The sequence below is a fragment of the Salvelinus fontinalis genome, chromosome 31 (assembly GCF_029448725.1).
Source record: "Salvelinus fontinalis isolate EN_2023a chromosome 31, ASM2944872v1, whole genome shotgun sequence".
Lineage (NCBI taxonomy): Eukaryota > Metazoa > Chordata > Actinopteri > Salmoniformes > Salmonidae > Salvelinus > Salvelinus fontinalis.
Window position 1 is genome coordinate 36,742,449 of NC_074695.1, and position 24,341 is coordinate 36,766,789.

Consider the following 24,341-nt stretch of genomic DNA (forward strand, 5'->3'; position numbering starts at 1 on the left):
ACTTAAGAACTTGCAAATCCAACTTGAAAACTGCAAGTATAATTTATGAAACTATTATAGCGCTTTTCATTACAATTTCAAAGCGCTTTAATTAAAAAATAAAGGCATGCAATTTTGAAAAACAAAAACAAATAGTTCAATAGATAAGTGTAATAAGACACCATTGAGACAGAATAATCAATAGACATTTAATCACGACAAAATACCCATTATTCAGTACAGTACATATTTTTGCTTCAAAATATTTAACCTACTTGCTCCCTACCAAAGTGTTTCAGTAGCAGCACCATTAGTTAGAATTTTTTAGGAGGGTCTTTTGGTTTAGTTAAGTTGTCACCTTCCTGGTCCTTTGCTTGAGGTGTTTTAACTTTACTAGCATCTGCCTCGGGGGTGACAGGGATTTCAGGGTCCACTGCTTCCTTGGCAGCTGTAGTTTCAGTCACCTCAGATTCCTTGGCCACAACATTTGCAGGGACCTCAGCTGCAGTTTCTGTGTCAACCTTTGCAGTAGTGGCCTCTGTGTTCTGGGCTACAGGGGTCTCAGTTTCCTGAGAGGTTGCTGTGGTCTTAGTTTCAGAATCAGAGGCCTCCGTGACAACGGGGGAGGTCGCGGCCTCTGTCTTCTGGGCAACAGGAACTGCTATGGCCTCCGACTCTACTGCAATGGCTTCTGACTCCTTGACTGCTTCTGCAGCATTCAACTCTTGGGTGGTTTTAGTTGGAGCTGGTTCTTCTTTAATGATAGGGGCTGTGTCTACAAGTACCTCTGCTTCTGCCTCCTTTGGTGCAGACACCTCTGCTGTCACATAGACCTCTACCTTAGGCACTGCTACAGTCTCTGGGACAAGAGATGCTGTAGCCTTTTCTGGCACATCCTTGATTATTTCTACCTCCTGCACCAATGGGATAGCAGAAGCAGTTTCCACAGGATCCTCCACCACTTCTGCCTCCTTCAGTGCTGGAAATGCTGCAACAATCTCAGTGACAATGGGGGTAACAGCCTCTGCCTCGTTAACTAGGGTAACTGCCTCCTCAATAATGGCAGCTGCCTCTTTAACCTTCACTGGCTCAGCTTCCGCTGCGGCCTGAGTGCTCGAGATGATGGCCTCCATGACAGGGAGCACCACTTGGATGGTGGGGACTGAATCCAGGGCCTGTGGTACAGCCTCTTGCACCGCTGTGAATCCTATTACACTCGCTGCTGCCGCCTCCTTTGGCACCACCACCCCGTGCTTACCTGCACTTTCCACGCCCCCTTCCATGTGGAGCCAGTCCATTTTTTGCACATGCTGATGGAGAGCGTCGTCAACGCGTGCATCGATCATAGCTTCCGTCAAGATGCCGTCTTCTGAGGAGTATGCAGCAGCCTGATGAGAAAACAGGGATTGAATGTTATCGTGTGTCCCGTTATCTAAAGACAACTAACTGGACAGGTCACATGTACTAACCTGCCAGGCCACACCCAGTTTAGAGATTTCACGGCCCGACATGCCCTCTGCACGAATTGCAATGTTCGAACACTTCTGGCCATAGTCAAACTGGGCCAACTTCATTCTCCTGCAGGAGGATATATGGTAGTGAAATACACCTTCAACTCAACACACTGTATTGTTTCGTCAGAGCAATCATTAGTCGAAAAATACATCTAAAAAATATTGTTTGTAGACATTACCCAAATCAGTATGCCACATATATAGTGGCATTGTAGTACAAGTGGAGAATGGTGTACTCACTGTCTCCCTAATGTGGCAGGCTCCAGTACAAATCTGTCAAAGTACAGGCGCACCAGTCTCTCCCTCTCCTCCAGCCCAGGCAAGGCAAAGTTTACAATCTCATCAATACGATCGTTGATGGCCCAGTCAAACTGCTCAGGCTGGTTACTGGCCAACACTAGCATAAACCTGGGGAGAGAGACCATGATCTTTTTAGTCAAGTCAACCTTTTCATGCACTTTCTAAAAACTCAAATAATATACATAGGAAAAAAATCACGATGGTAACTTGCCAGTGTAAAATTAACAGTTTTTATTTAGGTTGGTACCAACTTGTTGCTCTGCTCTCCAGTGCGATAAAGGAATGCGTTAAGGGTGGATCTGAGGTCCTCACTGATTGTCTCCTGCAACAAAGTCATTGATGTGATCAAAATAGCCGACATGTTGACTCTTGAAAACAGAACATGCGCTTAGTTCTGTTACTGGACTCACTGTGGATCTCTTGCGTAGGAATGCATCTGCTTCATCTACAAAAAGCAGGAGGCTACAGAAGTTGAGGCAAATGAAAAGAAAGAGATTAGCAAATCTAATGCCTTTATTAGAAAACGTTTATTTAAATTTTTTACTATTGACCCACAATCGTTATTTGAATCTGACACACACATAGATACAGTTGTATTCAGAAGTTTACATACACTTATGTTGGGTTAGGTCATTAAAACTCGTTTTTCAACCACTCCACAAATTTCTTGTTCACAAACTAAAGTTTTGGCAAGTCGGTTAGGACATCTACTTTGTGCATGACACAAGTAATTTATCCATTATATGTTTACAGACAGATTATTTCACTGTATCACAATTCAGTGGGTCAGAAGTTTACATACTTGACTGTGCCTTTAAACAACTTGGAAAATTCCAGGAAATGATGTCATGGCTTTAGAAGCTTCTGATAAATTATGTCAATTAGCCTGTCATTTGGAGGTGTACCTGTGGATACACTGCTCCAAAACCACCATAAAAAAAGCCAGACTATGGTTTGCAACTGCACATGGGGACAAAGATCGTATTTAAAAAAAAAAAAAAAATTAAAATGTCCTCTGGTCTAATGAAACAAAAATAGAACTGTTTGGCCATAATGGCCATCGTTATGTTTGGAGGAAAAAGGGGGAGGCTTTAAAGCTGAAGAACACCATCCCAACCTTGAAGCACGGGGGTGGCAGCACCATATTGTGGGGGTGCTTTGCTGCAGGAGGGACTTGTGCACTTCACAAAATAGATGACATCACGAGGAAGTAAAATTATGTGGATATATTGAAGCAACATCTCAAGACATCAGTCAGGAAGTTAAAGCTTGGTCGCAAATGGGTCTTCCAAATGGACACTGACCCCAAGCATACTTCCAAAGTTGTGGCAAAATGGCTTAAGGACAACAAAGTCAAGGTATTGGCGTGGCGATCACAAAGCCCTGACCTGAATCCAATAGAAAATTTGTGGGCAGAACTGAAAAAGCGTGTGAGAGCAAGGAGGCCTACAAACCTGACTCAGTTACACCAGCTCTGTCAGGAGGAACGGGCCAAAATTCACCCAACTTTTTGTGGGAAGCTTGTGGAAGGCTACCCAAAATGTTTGGCCCAAGTTAAACAATTTAAAGGCAATGCTACCAAATAATTGAGTGTATGTAAACTTCTGACCCACTGGGAATGTGATGAAAGTAATAAAAGCTGAAATAAATTTTACATTTACATTTTAAGTCATTTAGCAGACACTCTTATCCAGAGCAACTTACAAGTACATACATTCATATATTTTTTTTGTGTACTGGCCCCCCGTGGGAATCGAACCCACAACCCTGGCGTTGCAAGCGCCATGCTCTACCAACTGAGCCACACGGGGCCACAAATCATTCTCTCTTCTATTATTCTGACATTTCACATTCTTACAATAATGTTGTGATCCTTACTGACCTTAGACAGAGAATTTTAACTAGGATTAAATGTCAAATATTGTGAAAAACTGAGTTTAAATATATTTGGCTTTAAGTGTATGTAAACTTCCGACTTCAACTGCAGACGGATCTTTATATACACACTACCGGTCAAAAGTTTTAGAACACCTACTCATTCAAAGTTTTTTCTTTCTTTATACATTGTAGAATAATAATGAAGACATCAAAACTATGGACTCATAGAATCATTTAGTAACATAAAAAGTGTTTAACAAATCCAAATATATTTTATATTTGAGATTCTTCAAACAGCCATCCTTTGCCTTCATAACAGCTTTGCACACTCTTGGCATTCTCTCAACCAGCTTCATGAGGTAGTCACCTGGAAGGCATTTCAATTAACAGGTGTGCCTTCGTAAAAGTTAATTTGTGGAATTTCTTTCCTTCTTAATGCATTTGAGCCAATCAGTTGTGTTGTGACAAGGTAGGGGGGTATACAGAAGATAGCCCTATTTGGTAAAAGACCAAGACCATATTATGGCAAGAACAGCTCAAATAAGCAAAGCGAAACGACAGTCCATCATTACTTTAAGACATGACTCAGTCAATACGGAAAATTTCAAAAACTGAAAGTTTCTTCAAGTGCAGTTGCAAAAGCCATCAAGCCCTATGATGAAACTGGCCCTCATGAGGACTGCCACAGGAATGGAAGACCCAGACTTACCTCTGCTGGAGAGGATACATTCCTAGTAACCAGTCTCAGAAATTGCAGCCCAAATAAATGCTTCACAGAGTTCAAGTAACAGACGCATCTCAACATCAACTGTTCAGATGAGACTGCGTGAATCAGGTCTTCGTGGTCGAATTGCTGCAAAGAAACCACTACTAAAGGACACCAATAAGAAGAAGAGACTTGCTTGGGCCAAGAAACAAGAGCAATGGACATTAGACCGGTGGAAATGTGTCCTTTGGTCTGGAGCGCGAATGAGATTTTTGGTTCCAACCGCCGTGTCTTTGTGAGATGCGGTGTGGGTGAACGGATGATCTCTGCATGTGTATTTCCCACCGTAAAGCATGGAGGAGGTGTTATGGTGTGGGGGTGCTTTGCTGGTGACACTGTCTGTGATTTACTTAGAATTCAAGGCACACTTAACCAGCATAGCTACCACAGCATTCTGCAGCGATACGCCATCCCATCTGGTTTGGGCTTAGTGGGATTATCATTTGTTTTTCAACAGGACAATGACCCAACACAGCTCCAGGCTTGACCAAGAAGGAGAGTGATGGAGTGCTGCATCAGTTGACCTGGCCTCCACAATCACCCGACCTCAACCAAATTGAGATGGTTTGGGAAGAGTCGTACCTCAGAGTGAAGGAAAAGCAGCCAACAAGTGCTCAGCATATGTGGGAACTCCTTCAAGACTGTTGGAAAAGCATTCCAGGTGAAGCTGGTTCAGAGAATGCCAAGAGTGTGCAAAGCTGTCATCAAGGAAAAGGGTGGCAATTTGAAGAATCTAAAATATATTTATGTTTGTTTATCACTTATTTAGTTACTACATGATTCCATACAGTGGCAAGAAAAAGTGTGAACCCTTTGGAATTACCCGGATTTCTGCATAAATTGGCCATAACATTTTATATGATCTTCATCTAAGTCACAACAATACACAAACAGTGTGCTTAAACTAATAACACACAAATTATTGTATTTTTCTTGTCTATATTGAATACATCATTTAAACATTCAGTGTATTTGAGAAAAAGTATGTGAACCCCTAGGCTAATGACTTCTCCAAAAGCTAATTGGAGTCAGGAGTACAATGAATGAGACGAGATTGGAGATGTTGGTTAGAGCTGCCCTGCCCTATCAAAATCACTGACAAAATTTGAGCTTGCTATTCACAAGAAGCATTGCTTGATGTGAACCATGCCTCAAACAAAAAGAGAATTGTTGCATAAAGCTGAAAAGGGTCACAAAATTATCTCTACAAGACTTAATGTCCATCAGTCCACGGTAAGACAAATGGTCTATAATGTAGAAAGTTCAGTACTGTTGCTACTCTAAGAGTGGCCGTACTGTAAAGATGACTGCAAGAGCACAGCGCAGAATGCTCATTGAGGTTAGCTAAAGACCTACAGAAATCTCTGGAACATGCTAACATCTCTGTTGACAAGTCTACGATATGTAAAACACTAAACAAGAATGATGTTCATGGGAGGACACCACGGAAGAAGCCACCGCTGTCCTAAAGAAAGCATTGCTGCACGTCTGAAGTTCACAAAGGAGCACCTGGATGTTCCAAAATATTCTGTGGACAGATGAAACTACAGTTGAGTTGTTTTTAAAAGGAACACACACAACGCCATGTCGTATGTGCCCGTTGAGACGGATTCCTGGGGTTACAAGTTCCAGTATCACAAATACAGTGTGGAGAAAAAAAAGACAGCACACCAACATCATCTCAACCCAAATGTAAAGCATGGTGGAGGGAGCATCAGGGCCTGGATAGCTTGCTATCAGTCTGATTTCCCAAGTTTATCAAGACATTTTGCAGGAGAATGTAAGGCCATTTGAAGCTCAAAAGGACTCACCCAGAAGTTCAGTGATGCAACAAGACAATGACCCAAAACACAGAAGTAAAATCAACAACAGAAGGCTTCAACAGAAGAAAATATGCCTTTTGAAGTGGCCCATTCAGAGTCCTGACCTCAACCCGAATGAGATGCTGTAGCATGACCTCAAATGAGCAGTTCACACCAGACATTCCAAGAATATTGCTGAACTGAAACAGTTTATAAAGAGGAATGGGACAAAATTCCTTCTGACCGTTGTGCAGGTCTGTTCTGTAACTACAGAAAACGTTTGATTGAAGTTATTGCTGCCAAAGGAGGGTCAACCAGTTATTAAATCCAAAGGTTCACATACTTTTCCCACCCTGCACTGTGAATGTTAATGCGGTGTGTTCAATAAAGACATGAAAACGTATAATTGTTTGTGTTATTAGTTTAAGCAGACTGTTTGTCTATTGTTATGACTTAAATGTTTTGACTGACAAATTTTATGACCAATTTATGCACAAATCAGGTGGGTTCACATACTTTTGCTTGCCACTATATTTGTTTGTTCATAGTTTTGATGTCTTCACTACTATCCTACAATGTAGAAAATAGTAAAAATAAAGAAAAACCCTTGAATGAGTAGGTGTTCTAAAAACTTTTGACAGCTAGTGTATGGCTCTGATTTTACATAAACACCCATAAGATTTGTGCCAAAGAGGATCTGTACATTTAAATTTTGGACATTTAACACGACACAGTGAATGAATGTCCTACCCGCGCCGGCTTGTACTGGCCCAGTCAAAGACCTTGTGCATGGCCGTCACGCCATCACGGCCCATAGGGGCTACATCTCCACCTGTCATGATGGCGTAATCCATCCCAGAATGGAGGGCCAGTTTCTGCAGGGCAACGTAACAGACCATCATTCAGTAAAATAGTGGATGCAGCAACTATTGGCTAAGTGTGACCCTGGTGACAATGGACAGCTCGTGACGACTGTACTATACACATCGGTGAAGTTAATAGCCACACATTATTTTCCAGTTTCGCCACCCTGTACCTAACCAATACAATTTTGAAAAATGTTTAAATGTTTTCCTTATTCTAGTAAAGTATATGTTAAACTATAGTAACATGTATAGTGCATGCCTTGTAATACCTTGGCAAAGAGGGTCTTGCCAGTCCCAGGGGGTCCATACATAAGGATGTTTCTATAGAGCCCCTTATTCTGTCGAGTGTTACGAGTCGCAATGGCAATGTCCCGCACACGCTCCTCCAGGGATGGCTACACAACAGAGAGAGGGGAGGGAAGAGAGAGAGGGCAGGAGAAATGTCAACTTAAGGGAGGTCAACTAACTTTAGCAGTGACATCAGTGTGTAGGGATATCTGCTTTTATTGTAATGTAAAGAATTCTTCCATGCTGTGTATGGAACAATACTGAATGTACACTGTGTACTTACACTAAGAACTACTCCCTCCAGAGCATCCTGTGGTCTACTTCTCAGACGCTTCGTTGTCTGAAGGTAGAAAAGAGCTCAGAGTTCACATACATACAGTAAATCACTTCATACATGTATTATAATACAGTTAATATGATATTCAACCTACAGTGCATTCTGTAGGTTGAATGCCCAAGTCGGAGGTCCTGAGCACTCTGGAGCAGGTTCTCATCAAAGATCTCTCTGTGCTTTGCTCCATTGATCATTCCCTCGATCCTGACCAGCTTCCCAGTCCCTGCCGCTGACAAATGTCGCCGACAGCATGATGCTGCCACCACCATGCTTCACCGTAGGGGGTGCCAGGTTTCCTCCAGACAGGACGCTTGGCATTCAGGCCAAAGAGTTCAATCTTGGTTTCATCAGACCAGAGAATCTTGTTTCTCATGGTCTGAGAGTCCTTTAGGTGCCTTTTGGCAAACTCCAAGTGGGCTGTCATGTGCCTTTTACTGAGGAGTGGCATAAATTTGGCCACTCTACCATAAAGGCCAGATTGGTGGAGTGCTGCAGAGATGGTTGTCCTTCTAGAAGGTTCTCCCATCTCCACAGAGAAACTCTGGAGCTCTGTCAGAGTGACCATTGGGTTCTCCCCCGATTGCTCAGTTTGGCCAGGCGGCCAAATCTAGGAAGATTCTTGGTGGTGCAAAACTTCTTCCATTTAAGAATAATATGTGTTCTTGGGGACTTTCAATGCTGCATAAATGTTTTGGTACACTTCCCCAGATCTGTGTCGAGACACAATCCAGTCTATGAGCTCTACGGACAATTCCTTTGACCTCATGGCTTGGTTTTTGCTCTGACATGCACTGTCAACTGTGGGACCTTATATAGACAGGTGTGTGCCTTTCCAAATCATGTCCAATCAATTGACTTTACAACAAGTGGACACAAATCAAATTGTAGAAACATCTCAAGGATGATCAATGGAAACAGGATGCACAATTTCGAGTCTCATAGCAAAGGGCCTGAATACTTATGTAAATATGGTGTTTCGGTTTTATTTTTAATACATTTGCCAAAAATTCTAAAAACCTGTTTTCGCTTTGTCATTATGGTGTATCATGTGTAGATTGATGAGGGAAAAAAGTAATTTAATCCATTTTAGAATAAGGCTGTAACATAACAAAATGTAGAAAAAGTCAAGGGTCTGAATATTTTCCCGAATGCACTGTATAATGGGCATCATTTTAACTACACTGAACAGAAATATACACGCAACATGTAAAGTGTTGGTCTCATGAGCTCCATATACACAAAAAGCTTATTTTACTCAAATTTTGAGCACATTTGTTTACATCCCTGTTAGTGAGCATTTGTCATTGGCCAAGACATGCCACACCTGTCAGGTGGATGGATTATCAAGAAGCTGATTAAACAGCACGATCATTACACAGGTGCACCTTGTGCTGGGGACAATAAAAGGCCACTCTAAAATGTGCAGTGTTGTCTCACAACACAATGCCACAAATGTCTCAACCAGAGCTGTTGCCAGATCATTTTATGTTAATTTATCTACCATAAGCCGCCTCCAACGCCATTTTAGAGAATTTGTCAGTAGGTCCGACCGGCTTCACAACCGCAGACCACGTGTAACCACGCCAGCCCAGGACCTCCACATCCGGCTTTTCACCTGAGGGATCGTCTGAGACAAGCCACCTGGACAGCTGATGAAACTGTGGGTTTGCACAACAGAAGACAGAAGAATTTCTGCACAAACTATCAGAAACCGTCTCAGGGAAACTCATCTGCATCCCCATTGTCCTCAACAGGGTCTTGACCAGACTGCAGTTTGGCGTCATAACCGACTTCTGTGGGAAAATGCTCACCTTCGATGACCACTGGCACACTGGAGAAGTGTGCTCTTTATGGATGAATCCTGGTTTCAAACGTACCGGGCAGATGGCGTGTATAGCATTGTGTATGCGAGCGGTTTGCTGATGTCAACGTTGTAAACAGAGTGCCCCATGGTGGCAGTGGGGTTATGGTATGGGCAGGCATAAGCTACGGACAACGAACACAATTGCATTTTATTGATGGCAATTTGAATGCAGAGATACTGTGACAAGATCCTGAAGCCCATTGTCGTGCCATTCATTCGTTGCCATCACCTCATGTTTCAGGAATATAATGCATGGCCCCATGTCACAAGGATCTGTACACAATTCCTGGAAGCTGAAAATGTCCCAGTTCTTCCATGGCCTGCATACTCACCAGACATGTCACCCATTAAGCATGTTTGGGATGCTCTGGATCGACATGTACAACAGCATGTTCCAGTTCCCGCCAATATCCCACAACTTTGCACAGCCATTAAAAGAGTGGGACAACATTGCACAGCTCACAGTCAACAGCCTGATCAACTCTATGTGAAGGAGATGTGTCGTGCTACATGAGGCAAATGGTGGTCACACCAGATATGGACTGGTTCTCCTATCCACGCTCCTACCTTTTTAGTTAAGGTACGTGACCAACAGAAGCATATCTGTATTCCCAGTCATGGGAAATTCAAAGATCAGGGTCAATTGACTGATTTCCTAATATGAACTGTAACTCTGTAAAATCTTTGAAATTGTTTCCTGTTGTGTTTATATTTTGTTCAGTGCACTTCAAAGAGCAGGGACAACAAATATCCCATATCAATTTGTTATGTCCTGAAAGGGAACTATTTTATCTCTTCTTTAGTTACCTTAACAGGGTGTTTGATGGCCTCGCCAACAGTGATTCTGGAGGTCTCTCGAACCAGCGAGGGCTTTCCAAGGCGAGCCTCTATGTAGCGCCCAATCACCCCGGTGGCGTTCCGCGCTGAATACACCCCCACTGCCAGCAGTGTGAACCCAGCCACCTGCAGGGCATTCACCAAACAGTGTGTGTCAATGACTCAGATATGGTAAGCAACCACAATGTGAAATTCAAGCTATATCGCAGCTTGTAGGGTGAAAGTGTGATAGAAGATTGGTAGTAAGGGGGAGACTTTTTACCGTGGCGGTGAGTTTATCCCAGTCGGACAAAAAGGCATGGAACCCTTCCCCAAAGACTGCTCCTGCAGTCCTGACAGAAACAAAAACATAATTATTACAGTGACTGCTCCCATTATGACTACCAAACATTCACAGCATTCTTGGGTTCTTATCCAAACATAACAGAATACTGGCTGATCAAATTAAATATATTACATAATATGAGATGTGATAAGAATGGGAATGTATAAAGCTCTTTACAACTGATTGTCTTCCACAGCCCAGTCTCAAGCTGTGACCCTCTAAAAAGTAACTGCAAGTGCAACCCGCCATTGGGCCTGACCCAATAATGGGACACTACTGTAGAGTGTAGAACCATTTTGACCCTTCCCATCTCACCTGATGGACTCCAGGACCGTCTGCCTGTGTTCGGCTGCTTTAAGGCGGATCTGTTCACGGATGAGGTCCGCATTCTCCCGCTCTACCTTGGCACGAGCTGCAGACTCCGCCTCTACACGAAGCAATTCGTTCTTGTGCCACAAAGCCATTTCATGTTCAATAGTGGCTAGGTAAGAGAGTGGAACTAAAGTAAGTTCAAATATGTTTTTGACTGAGTCTGCTATTAGTAAACATACTGTGGGACTGATTTACAAAGCATTTGCACCAGTTTCTGTCAGAAGAGACCTACAGATATACTCTAAACCAGGTGTAGACAACCGCAGGCACTTCATGTTTTTGATTTACTGACCCGGAAGGCCAGCTTGGTTGAACTGATCAATTAGCTCAGTTGGTCAGGTGTGATGCATAGACGGAACAAAATCTGGCAGTACCTGCGGCACTCCAGGAATAGGGTTGCCTACCCCTGCTGTAAACAATGACAAAAACATGAAACGGTCTCAGTTCACTATTCTTCATGTTTCATTTTCCTTGATGAAGAGCAGGTGCAAATGCTTAGTAAACCTTCTCCTGTGTGTCATAATGACATGCGGAATTTTCCTGCACCTTTTCGCATAGCCTCCTGCTTTGTTACTGATTCCTCTTGCTTGCGCAAGTTCTCCTCATTGAGGGCTTGCTGCAAGTACAAAACACATGCTGAACATACACTTAGCCATATTTCTCATTCTTGTCCTTTTTCTATCAGCATGGGTCCCAATCGGATTTCTTTTTGTGTTTCTCTATAGCTATGGCTGAGATTCAACAGAAATCAGAACAGAGCGCTTACCTGCTGCCTGACTTGATCATCATATCTCTGTCTGGCAAGTTTGTCTTGATACTGTGCCCTCTAGAGGAAATAAGACAGAAAACACCTTTGCACAATTTGAAGCATGATCCAACATTAAGGATGCAATACAATAAAGACAAATAATGTACATTAGCGCTAAGTATGTTGTTATGGGGCAACACTAGATTTATTCACACTTGACTGGTAAATTACATCAGTGGAATGTAGTCAAGGACTATTTGTCAGCAACTCTCAACCACTCCCATACCGCTTGATTTTGTTTGGTCTCCTCTGTAAGTGTTTGCCGCCTTTCCTCGGCCTGGAGACGGATCTGTTCCCCCTTCAGCTGCTCCAAGGCTTTTTCATATTCCTATTAGTGAATGGGATTAAAGCATGTTTTCAGAGAGGAATAGGTCGTAAGTTTGAAGGACAGAGAACTGTTATACTTAAACCCTAATCTCCTTATTCCGAGCATCATAGATGCCAAGTATATGGATCTGAAGATAAAAGTCAAGGGAGGATTGAGAGAAAGTGGATGAATATATAGAAATGAGAACCCATGTGTTCCCGTTTTGAAATGTAGGTGACAGTACCGGAATGTCTAGGACAGGGAAGATCATAAGGCAATAGTGGATAACACTTTTTCTTCTACAAAACAAAATGCTGCAGCTAAATAGAAGAAGGCTGACACTTGAAAACTAAAAGTAAAAAGTATGAGCTAATGCACACCCATAAATGTTTGTAGCAGTAGACTAGGTAAACTGTATTATAAAAAATTAAGAAAATGGCACACTTTTTATGCTCACAACATTTTAATGGGTAAACCTAATAACCAGACATTTGAAAGTGTCCCACCTTCACTTTACTCTGATGCTCCAGCTGTACCGATTGCTCCTGCATGCGAGCCAGATCAAGCGCCTCTTTCGCATGGCCTATAGAGTTAAGGTGGAAACAAAATGAAGACACTTCAAAGTCAATTGGTCACTTGATGCTATGAGTATAGATGTTCATTTGGGGAACAGGAGAAATTATTTGACATTAATTGCCATTAATTCACAAATGATACCACTTTCACTGTCATGAGGCTCAGGACCTCTGTTCCTCAAAAGTACACTCGTCTCACCAGCAGGTGGGAGGGTGGGGCATACATACGCATGCGCCACACTGACGTTCATGGTTAATTATAAACTGGGTGGCTCGAGCCCTGAATGCTGATTGGCTGACAGCTGTGGTAAATCAGACCATATACCACAGGTATAATAAAACATGTATTTGTACTACTCTAATTACGTTGGTAACCAGTTTATAATAGCAACAAGGCACCTCGGGGGTTTGTGGTATATGGCCAATATACCACGGCTAAGGGCTGTGTCCAGGCAAAAAACAGCCCTTTGCCGTGGTATATTGGCCATAAACCACACCCCCTCGTGCCTTACTGCTTAAATATATAACCCCATATATGTAACAGCAGGTTATACGTCTATGCAGGCCACATGCTCTCTTGCAAACATCTAACGGGAATGTTATCTAACAAGTGGCAGGACAGAAAACATCCCCATGAAGAACACTTTGTTCTTTCGATCACTGTCACTCCCACCAAAGCCTGTTGCAGACAGTCTTTGTTGATACAGTTGAGTTCAGTTCATTACATACTTTCTATAGTTGATTCATGTTCAATTGATACTTTGTTGCAGTTGTCAGAACGTTTAATTGCTCATATTCTGCAACGATATCGTACAGTTGCATGCGATACTGAACTCACACAAAATCTGCAAACAAAAAGGTAACTTCCGACAACAACAAGAACCTTTAACAAATGACATGACAATGTGATAACTATTGTACGAACGTGATCTGTCAAGTTCCCTCGCAGATTTTGCGGCTCGTTCAAGCCCAGTCGGGTCGAAGTTACTCCATTTGTCCTTGGGCTTCTCTCCGAACGATTTATCAGAAAATCCCCCTTCTCCTCCAGGGGTCTCTGCTTTATCTGTCGGGGGTTTGCTGGACCCCCTTCCCCAGCCGAAGAGCCACGACATGATTACTCAAATGGAGTCGTCTTCTTGCTCCCCGTGCTGCAGTGGACTGAAGGGTTCTGTTTCTTCTACCGCCACTATTATACACAGAACACTAAACACCACTATAGCTCCATGTGTGTCGGGTAGACTCTTCCACGCAAGCGCGACGTGTGGTGGGCAGGACTATATATAAAATACTGCATCCTTATTGGTTACTACACTGACGAGGTTCTCTCCTGCTCGACAGCATCGGATGCTGCAGTTAGTTATATTCCAAATTATCTGGACTGCCTGAGTTACAGACAGTTTCCATTGCGCATATCACATTTTGAATAGATTAGGGACAACTTCAAAATTATACCCCAAAAAATCAGGAAGCATAATAGAACACACTACCTATGTTAACCAACATTGCATTACATAAAAACATCAAGTACCATTGAAAGAAAAAGATAAATGGTAGACGACACCATAGGTCTACCACACAAGGACATTGCCAGGTGCATGAAAGCCACCCATTACTCATATTTCTAGAGACAAATTTCTAAACTTTTATCAGAGAAAAGAAGCCTTGCATACTCTATCCAGTGTGTAAGCTAGATAGTAGGCAATAGGCATAACAGTCAAAAACGTATTATGCATTTGATAGATGTACATTTTATCATCCACCTTGCAAAACAGTCACTTGTGCTCCAGCCAAGTAGTAACACACCTGATTGTACAAATCCAACCCTTGATTGAAAAATATCCCAACAACATCTGCTTTTCATTGATCTGACTTTCATCGATCTGCATGTCCAGCACTTAGATTTTGACTCACAATGAAGTGTTTACCATTTTATTTTCAGGACAAACAGGGCTACAAATAGAACACAAAACACTTTGACATAAACAGTTGCATTCATACATTTTATTGACAAATGTCAATATAATTAATAAGTTCCTCCAAAGCAAAAACCTGGTGAAAATGAATTTATATGAATGCTGTAAGTACAAAACACTTTTACTCACTGGGAAATAAATATCCAACTAGTCAGTGACAACTGTGTGGAGTTTGCGACAGCAACTATGTGAGCTTATTACAGCATTATATACACAATGTCCTGGGATTTCCTATATTCTATAACCCCTTACCTTCCAGCAAGTCTTGTGTACCTTGTGAGCGTCATAGAGCAAAACATTTTATATGTGCGAGTTCACAAGAGTCTCAGCTTTTCATAGATAGATTTGTTGCTCAAACCATTCGGACACTGCTGACGTTTTTGTAAAAAGACCCAGCCCCGGGCCCTTCGGTAACCCTTGTCTTACAAACACCGTTCTAACTCAGCCCCCTTTAATCACACAGATTAATGGTTGGTATCTATGGATGCACACAATGTTTAACCCATAACAATCTAACCCTGTCCAATTCTACAAAGCTATATGAAATAGTTTTAAGAAGGTCCTACCAAGGTTAATTTTGTTATTTGATTTAGAATTTTAAGACCCTTTGAAGTATGAATATATTAAATATTAAACCATTATTTTTGGCCTTACTGCTATTGGCCCATACAAACGCATTGAATAACAGATTCCTTACATGGAACAGGAAGTTTGTTCTGAAGTGTTTGTCCTATATCTGAAAGATATAAGAAAGATCAGGAAACCTTTTTGATTTATTTTTTACATGTATTTAACCCCTTATTTTGGCCCTGAACAGTCTCCATATATACTTCCATTCATTTCTTAAACGGGTACCAAAGGACCTTCAGACGAATCTTGTGAGGCCTGTGGGCATCCTAGAGCAACACAACCGACATGTATGTGCTGTGGGGGTGGTAGAGCAAAACGGAGAACACCATCTTGTGTGTAGTTCGGGCTACTTTTTATTTTTATTTATTTAACCTTTATTTAACTAGGCAAGTCCGTTAAGAACGAATTCTTATTTACAATGACGGCCTACCAAACCTCTCCAGACCAGCAAGAGTGTAATGAGTATCCTTTAAGTAATCTTTGTTGACAAATGGTATGTCATGGGGGTGGGCACAGAATACCCATGCAGGGTGATGGTCAGATGGTTTTAATTCAACCGTAGCCACTGTATTACACCATTGTAATACAACTACATTTATTCCGCTGTAGGCCCGAGGGGATGTGGTATATGGCCAATATACCATGGCTAAGGGCTGTTCTTATGCACGAAGAAACACGTTCTTTCTGGATTCCATTAGAATGACGATCACAGAGAAAATGACGGGGCAACAAGTCTTACAATTCCAACTATTGAATCGTGCAAGATTCTGTTCTTAATAACTTCTTATGGCTGCAGGGGCATTATTGAGTAGCTTGGATGAAAGGTGCCCATTTCAAACGTCCTGCTCCTTAGTCATAGTTCCTAATATTTGCATATTATTATTAGTATTGGATAGAAAACACTCCAAAGTTTCTAAAACTGTTTGAATTATGTCTGTGAGATTAACAGAACTCATATTGGCAGGCAAAATCTTGAGTTGAAATCAAAACAGGAAGTCAGAAATCTGAGGTTGTCTGTATTCACCAGTCCCTAAAGAAATCCAATTGACTTATGACTGAGGTTGCACTGCACTAGGGGTTCCACTAGATGTCAGCAATCAATAGAAATTCCAATGAGACTTCTATGATGTTGTGGGAGAGAATGAAAGCAGAATCAGTCAGGTGTCCATCAAGCAGCCATGCTAATCATGCCATTTCCTCATGCAAGTCACTTACGTTCCATTGCTCACGCAGACAAGAAGGAATACTCCGGTTGGAACTTTATTGAAGCTATATGTTAAAAACATCCTAATGATTGATTCTGTACTTAGTTTGAAATGTTTCTTCGACCGGTAATATCACATTTTGAAGTTTTTGTCCGATATAACGCTGACCAGAATTAGCGTTTGGATATGTAAACCAGAGGCGCTAACAAAAGAAGATATTTGGACATAAATAACAGATTTTTTCGAACAAAACAAACATTTATTGTGGACCTGGGATTTCTTTTGTGCTTTCTGATCTAAATCAACAAAGGTAATGGAATATTTATCATGTATTTTATTGTTTATAGTGACGCTATCTTTGCAGCTGTGGTATGCTAGTTTGAGCGCCGTCTCAGATTATAGCGTGCAATTATTTTTCCGTAAAGTTTTTTTGAAATCTGACATAGCGGTTGCATTAAGGAGAGGTATATCTATAATTCAATGTGTATAACTTGTATTATCATCTGTATTTATGATGAGTATTCATGTTGAAACGATGGGCTATGCAAAGTCACTTGATGTTTTTGCATTTACTGAATCTTGTAGCCTCAATGTAAACTCAGATTTTTTTATATAAATATGAATTTAATCACGCATGTATTGTGTAACATGAAGTCCTATGAGTGTCATCTGATGAAGATAATCGAAGGTTAGTGATTCATTTTATCTCTATTCTGGTTTTTGTGAAGCTATATTTTGCTGGGAAAAATGGCTGTGATTATTTTTGGTTTTGTGGTGACCTAACATAATCGTTTGTAGTGCTTTCGCTGAAAAGCCTATTTGAAATCGGACACTTTGGTGGGATTAACAACAAGATTACCTTTAAAATGATATAAGACACATGTATGTTTGAGGAATTTTAATTATGAGATTTCTGGTTTTTGAATTTGGCGCCCTGCACTTTCACTGGCTGTTTTTAAGTATACAACTACCTTTTTTTGACACAGCATCAAAGCTGACTTTTTTTTGTTTTGCCTGTGCGTCAGAGGTCTATATCGGTCAGCTAATACAGGACAAGTAAAGGCCCAGTGCACTACTTTTGTGAAAATATATATATTTTTTAATTCTGATTATTCAGGGGGTGCTGCAGCACACTCAGCACCCCTACTTCCCATGGCTATCCTACTAACTATACTAATCTCCTTCTATAACTGAACCCGGTATAAGCAATGAGGCTCTGACATAATACATAGCTTTCAGTAGGCTCCTCTTGATTTTGACATAATCTGACGTCATGCCTGAGGTGTACAGCAAAAAGTTATACAGGCCGGAACCGGCATCGCGCTGTATTCGTGGTTTGCACCTCTTTGGGCTGAAATATCGTGGCATTACTGAACACTCGGCCAATGGTGGCAAGTTAGGGAGAGTGTTTTTTTTTTTTTAAAGAAGAACAATAAGAAATAAGGGAATGAAAAAGGGCCTATGAATGGGTATACCTCCTGCCTGCCTGGCCATGCAATGTGTTTTTACTAGTTGTCAATAGGTGTATGAATGTATGTATGGTTTATGGCATGGATTCAAATAGTAATCATATTTGGCTTATTAGACAGTTCATCGGAGGGGAAAAAAACACACAAACCATTTGCGAGCACAGACTGGAATATGCTCCGTGATTCATCCAATGGCATTGAGAAGTACACCACCTCAGTCATCGGCTTCATCAATAAGCCCATCGACGACGTCGTCCCCACAGTGACTGTACATACATATCCCAACCAGAAGCCATGGATTACAGGCAACATCCACATCGAGCTAAAGGCTAGAGCTGCCGCTTTCAAGGAGAAGGGAGACTAATCCGGACGCTTATAAGAAATCCCGCTATGCCCTCAGACGAACCATCAAACAAGCAAAGCGTCAATACAGGATTAACTTCTTGACGCTAGGGGTCAGATTTTTATTTTATTTTTAAATAACGTTCCCAAGGTAAACTGATTATTTCTCAGGTCCAGATCGTAGAATATGCATATAATTTACAGATTAGGATAGAAAACACTCCAAAGTTTCCAAAACTGTCAAAATATTGTCTGTGAGTATAACAAAACTGATTCTGAAGGCGAAAACCTGAGAAAATCTAACCCGGAAGTGATATATTTTTTAATCTGTGTTTCCTGGCCAGTCTATCTTCCATTTTTAAAGGGGTATCAATCAGATTCCTTTTCCAATGGCTTCCTCAGGCTGTGACCAGGCTTTAGACATAGTTTCAGGCTTTTATTTTGAAAAATGAACGAGAGTTTTCAAAAGTAGTCAGGTGTCCTCTGAATAGTTCCTGCGAGCGAGAGGGGAGCTCTCCATTTTCCTTTTCTCTCTTATTGAATAGGTTACGGTCCGATTTAAATATTATCGATTATGTTTGTTAAGATTGAATCCTACTACACCGGCTCTGATGCACGTCGGAGGTGGCAGGGTTTGAAAACTGCTTAGTGACACGAGCCTACCAGATGAGCTAAATGCCTTTTATGCTCGCTTCGAGGCAAGCAACACTGAAGCATGAACGAGAGCACAAGCTGTTCTGGATGACTGTGTGATAACGCTCTCGGTAGCCGATGTGAACAAAACCTTTAAACAGGTCAACATTCACAAAGCCGCTGGGCCAGACGGATTACCAGGACGTGTACTCAAAGCATGCGCGGACCAGTGTCTTCACAGACTCTTTCAACCTCTCCCTGACCGAGTCTGTAAAACTTAGATGTTTCAAGCAGACCAACATAGTCCCTGTGCCCAAGGAAGTGAAGGTAACCTGCCTAAATGATTACCGCCCCGTGGCACTCACGTCGGTAGCCATGAAGTGTTTTGAAAGGCTGGTCATGGCTCACATCACATCAACAGCATCCTCCCGGACACCCTAGACCCACTCCAATTTGCATACCGCCCCAACAGATCCACAGATCTGACGCAATCTCACTCGCACTCCACACTGCCCTTTCTCACCTGGACAAAAGGAACACCTATGTGAGAATGCTGTTAATTGACTACAGCTCAGCGTTCAACACCAGTGCCCAGGAAGCTCATCACCAAGCTAAGGACTCTGGGACTAAACACCTCCCTTTGCAACTGGATTCTGGACTTCCTGACGGGCCGCCCCCAGGTGGTAAGAGTAGGCAACAACACGTCTGCCACGCTGATCCTTAACACTGAGGCCCCTCAGGGGTGTCTACTTAGTACCCTCCAGTATTCCCTGTTCACCCACCCACGTGGCCAAACACAACTCCTAGGCCAAACACGACTCCAACACCATCGTTAAGTTTGCTGACGACACAACAGTGGTAGGCCTGATCACCGACAATGATGAGACGGCCTATAGGGAGGAGGTCAGAGAACTGTCAGTGTGGTGCCAGGACAACAACCTCTCCCTCAATGTGAGCTGATCATGGACTAAAGGAAAAGGACGGCCGAACAGGCCCCCATTACCATTGACGGGGCTGTAGTGGAGCGGGTCGAGCGTTTCAAGTTCCTTGGTGTCCACATCACCAACGAACTATCATGGTCCAAACATACCAAGACAGCCATGAAGAGGGCACAAAACCTTTCCCCCTCAGGAGACTGAAAAGATTTGGCATGGGTCCCCAAATCCTGAAAAGGTTCTACAGTTGCACCATCGAGGTGCAGTGTATCAATCAATGCTAGAACAGCTAGCCCCAAATTAGCATGGTCACGAAAGTCAGAAAAGCAATCAAATTAATCGTTTACCTTTGATAATCTTCGGATGTTTGCACTCACGAGACTCCCAGTTACACAATAAATGCATACTGACCGGTTGCATCACCGCCTGGTATGGCAACTGCTCGGCATCTGACCGTAAGGTGCTACAGAGGGTAGTGCGAACGGCCCAGTACATCACTGGGGCCAAGCTCCCTGCCATCCAGGACCTATACAATAGGCGGTGTCAGATGAAAGCCCATAAAATTGTCAGAGACTCCAATCACCCAAGTTGTAGACTGTTTTCTCTACTACCGCACGGCAAGCGGTACCGGAACGCAAAGTCTAGGACCAAAAGGCTCAAACAGAGTAGGATTAGCTCAATTTCAAAGGTGTTTATTAAAATAATAGTTCAAAAGAAAAGGTCTCCCCTATGAGACCCTCTCCGGGATACCGTCTTCTTGGTTCCAGGTCTTGCTGTATCCTGTGGGGATCAAAAACTGAACTCACTCCTGTTACCTCTGCAACTGTCCCCAACTATACGGGAGTCCTTTCTTCCCCCACTCTCTACCTGTGTGCTGCCCTTCTGGCAGCTTTATTGGATTTGCACAGCAGGTGCGCAATCAGCCCTTGATTACTCACGAACTCCCAATCAGCCCCAATTAGTCCTGGCCGCAGAGCCCGTCGAGACCTGGCACGTCCAGTAGATGGTGCCATCGCCTCATGATGTATACTCCGTCTGTCACCAGGCCTCGACGAGTCTCCCCCTGGTGGCTGGCCTGCTGTACGCCACATTGGTAAATATTTTCTTAACTTCTCTGCGCTACGGATCCCTTTAGCGGGATCATTTTCCTAAACAATCGCTGAATTGCAGGGCGCAAAATATTACAAAAAATATTTCTAATCATGCAATCACAAGTGAAATATACCAAAACACAGTTTAGCTTGTTGTTAATCCACCTATCGTGTCAGATTTTGAAAATATGCTTTGCAGCGAAAGCAATCCAAGCTTTTGTGAGTGTATCAATCAATGCTAGAACAGCTAGCCCCAAATTAGCATGGTCGCGAAAGTCAGAAAAGCAATAAAATTAATCGTTTACCTTTGATAATCTTCTGATGTTTGCACTCACGAGACTCCCAGTTACACAATAAATGTAATTTATGTTCGATAAATATTACTTTTATAACAAAAAAACGCCATTTGGGTTGCGCGTTATGTTCAGAAAACTACAGCCTCGTTCCGTTCGATGAAAATTCCAAAAAGTATCCGTGAGGTTCGTAGAAACATGTCAAATGTTTTTTATAATCAATCCTCAGGTTGTTTTTAACATACATAATCGATAATATTTCAACCGGACCGTAACCTATTCAATAAAAGAGAGAAAGAAAATGGAGAGCTAACTCTCTCGCGCGCAGGAACTAATCAAAGGACACCTGACTACTTTTGAAAAAAATCTCGCTCATTTTTCAAAATAAAAGCCTGAAACTGTCTAAAGCCTGGTCACAGCCTGAGGAAGCCATTGGAAAAGGAATCTGGTTGATACCCCTTTAAATGGAAGAAAGACGGGAAATGAAACACAGATTTAAAAAAAATAATAATAATAACTTCCGCGTTAGATTTTCTCAGGTTTTTGCCTGCAAAATCTGTTTTGTTATACTCACAGACAACATTTTGACAGTTTTGGAAACTTTGGAGTGTTTTATATCCTAATCTGTAAATTATATGCATATTCTACGATCTGGACCTGACAAATAGTCCGTTTACCTTGGGAACGTTATTTAAAAATAAAAATCTGACCCCTAGCGTCAAGAGGTTTTAAACCTATCAATATCAGCTTTTAGTCTGCGTTGATGGCATTGCACTCATTGAATAATGTCTGCATTGTTAACAAATCCTTCTCCCTACTATTACAGCTGTGGCCCCATAGTATTGGATGCCCTCATCAATATCAAGAATGAGATGGACCCCACACTCAGACGTTCCTGCAGAGAGGTTAAGGCATGAAGAGCAATTTGCAGAGTGGCGATAAAAGTAGGTGTCATAATTTGTGTATTGGCCTATCAATATATTGTATCCTTATCTAGAATGATAGAGAATCATGAAAGACAAAGTGAGTCTTAGTGTGGAGTTGTCCTTTTCAGTGGTGTGACATTTTTCTTGCTTCTGGTATCTGTGGTTCATGTGCCATGAACATCAACGGAGGCAACACACTGGCCTCCTTAAACAAAATAGACATCAAAACCAGCAAACGCTACACTCCAGCACATATATGATGTCAAAGATCTTGTGCCGGTAAGTATTATGGTTACATTTAGAAGGCACTTTATACTGATTTGTTATAGTTGCATTGAAAGATGACAAACCTGAAAGACACAAACTGAATAAAATAATTCAATGTCACCATGTGGTAGCCTATATTTTGTAGACTAAGTGTAAATGTATTGTGTATGCCTGTAGATGCCATGAATAACTTCTATGCCCAGTACAAGTCCATCGAGCCCTTCCTGAACAAGAAAGACGAGTCTCGGGAGGGTAAAGAGCAGTACCACCAGACTGTGGAAGAGAGGCAAAAACGGGTACATATTTCAGTCCCTAACCAGTGGTAGGTAATTTCAGTAACTATACTATCAATGCATCATATGAAATGTCCATGTCTAAAACATAAGTACATATTAGAGGTCGACCGATTTAATCGGCATGGCTGATCAACAGCCTTGGTTTCTCAAATGACTGCCTTGCCTGGTTCACCAACTACTTCTCAGAGTTCAGTGTGTCAAATCGGAGGGCCTGTTGTCCGGACCTCTGGCAGTCCCTATGGGGGTGCCACAGGGTTCAATTCTCGGGCCAACACTTTTCTCTGTATATATCAATGATGTCGTTCTTGCTGCTGGTGATTCTCTGATCCACCTCTACGCAGACGACACCATTCTGTATACATCTGGCCCTCCTTTGGACACTGTGTTAACTTCTACTTGGTCACAATCCCGGATCCGGGAGCACCCCCATCAGTAAAAAAGCTGACTAGCATAGCCAAGCATAGCGTCACAAGTAAATACTAGCATCTAAATATCATTAAATCACAAGTCCAAGACACCAGATGAAAGATACACATCTTGTGAATCCAGCCATCATTTCTGATTTTTAAAATGTTTTACAGGGAAGACACAATATGTATTTTTATTAGCTAACCACGATAGCAAAAGACAACTTTTTTTTTTCTCCCATTTTTTTCCTGCATAGGTAGCTATCACAATTTCGACCAAATAAAGATATAAATAGTCACTAACCAAGAAACAACTTCATCAGATGACAGTCTGATAGCATATTTATTGTATAGCATATGTTTTGTTAGAAATGTGCATATTTCAGGTATAAATCATAGTTTTACATTGCAGCCACCATCACAACTCTCACCAAAGCAACTAGAATAACTACAGAGACCAACGTGAATTCCATAAATACTCATCATAAAACATTTATGAAAAATATACAGCGTACAGCAAATGATTGACAAAGATCTTGTGAATCCAGCCAATATTTCAGATTTTTTAAGTGTTTTACAGCGAAAACACAATACAGCATTATATTAGCTTACTACAATAGCCAACCACACAACAGCATTGATTCAAGCCAACAATAGCGATAACGAATAAACCAGCAAAAGATAATAATTTTTTCACTAACCTTCTCAAACTTTTCAGATGACAGTTCTATAACATCATATTACACAATACATATAGAGTTTGTTCGAAAATGTGAATATTTAGCGGCACAAATCGTGGTTATACAATGAGAATAGTAGCCAAGTTGCCAACAAAATGTTGGGAGAAATCTTGGGAGAGGCACCTAATCTAATCAGTAACTAATCATAAACTTGACTAAAAAATACAGGTTGGACAGCAAATGAAAGATACATTAGTTCTTAATGCAACCGCTGTGTTAGATTTGTAAAATTAACGTTACTACGACATACAGCGTGTGTTAAAGCGAGACCGCACCGAAATTAATGTCAGAATAGTATTTTTACATTTTCCAACAGAAC

At 41.8% G+C, this 24,341-nt stretch overlaps 1 protein-coding gene, 1 long non-coding RNA gene and 1 other non-coding gene across 3 annotated transcripts in view; 1 reads left to right on the forward strand and 2 right to left on the reverse strand.

The window, feature by feature from the left end:
* Positions 1–174: 174 nt before the first annotated feature.
* On the reverse strand, positions 175–14,074 carry LOC129830157 (ATPase family AAA domain-containing protein 3-like). Its single transcript, XM_055892478.1, has 16 exons — positions 13,741–14,074; positions 12,747–12,823; positions 12,160–12,261; positions 11,892–11,951; positions 11,672–11,741; positions 11,069–11,234; positions 10,691–10,760; positions 10,399–10,554; positions 7,677–7,733; positions 7,375–7,500; positions 6,990–7,114; positions 2,204–2,255; positions 2,045–2,115; positions 1,734–1,901; positions 1,449–1,557; positions 175–1,367 (listed from the first exon to the last, which is right to left on the reverse strand). The coding sequence occupies exons 1-16, from the start codon at positions 13,925–13,927 to the stop codon at positions 294–296; spliced, it is 2,670 nt and encodes an 889-aa protein (XP_055748453.1). The 5' UTR covers positions 13,928–14,074; the 3' UTR covers positions 175–293.
* trnaa-ugc (transfer RNA alanine (anticodon UGC)) lies at positions 3,531–3,606 on the reverse strand. The gene has a single exon. It is a non-coding gene; the product is annotated as a tRNA-Ala (tRNA).
* A 2,463-nt stretch (positions 14,075–16,537) lies between the features above and the next one.
* The window catches only part of LOC129830164 (uncharacterized), a 30,073-nt gene continuing 22,269 nt past the window's right edge, over positions 16,538–24,341 (forward strand). The window contains exons 1-3 of the long non-coding RNA XR_008755496.1: positions 16,538–16,933; positions 22,213–22,591; positions 22,757–22,901. This is a non-coding gene — a long non-coding RNA (uncharacterized LOC129830164). The remainder of the gene's footprint in view (positions 16,934–22,212; positions 22,592–22,756; positions 22,902–24,341) is intronic.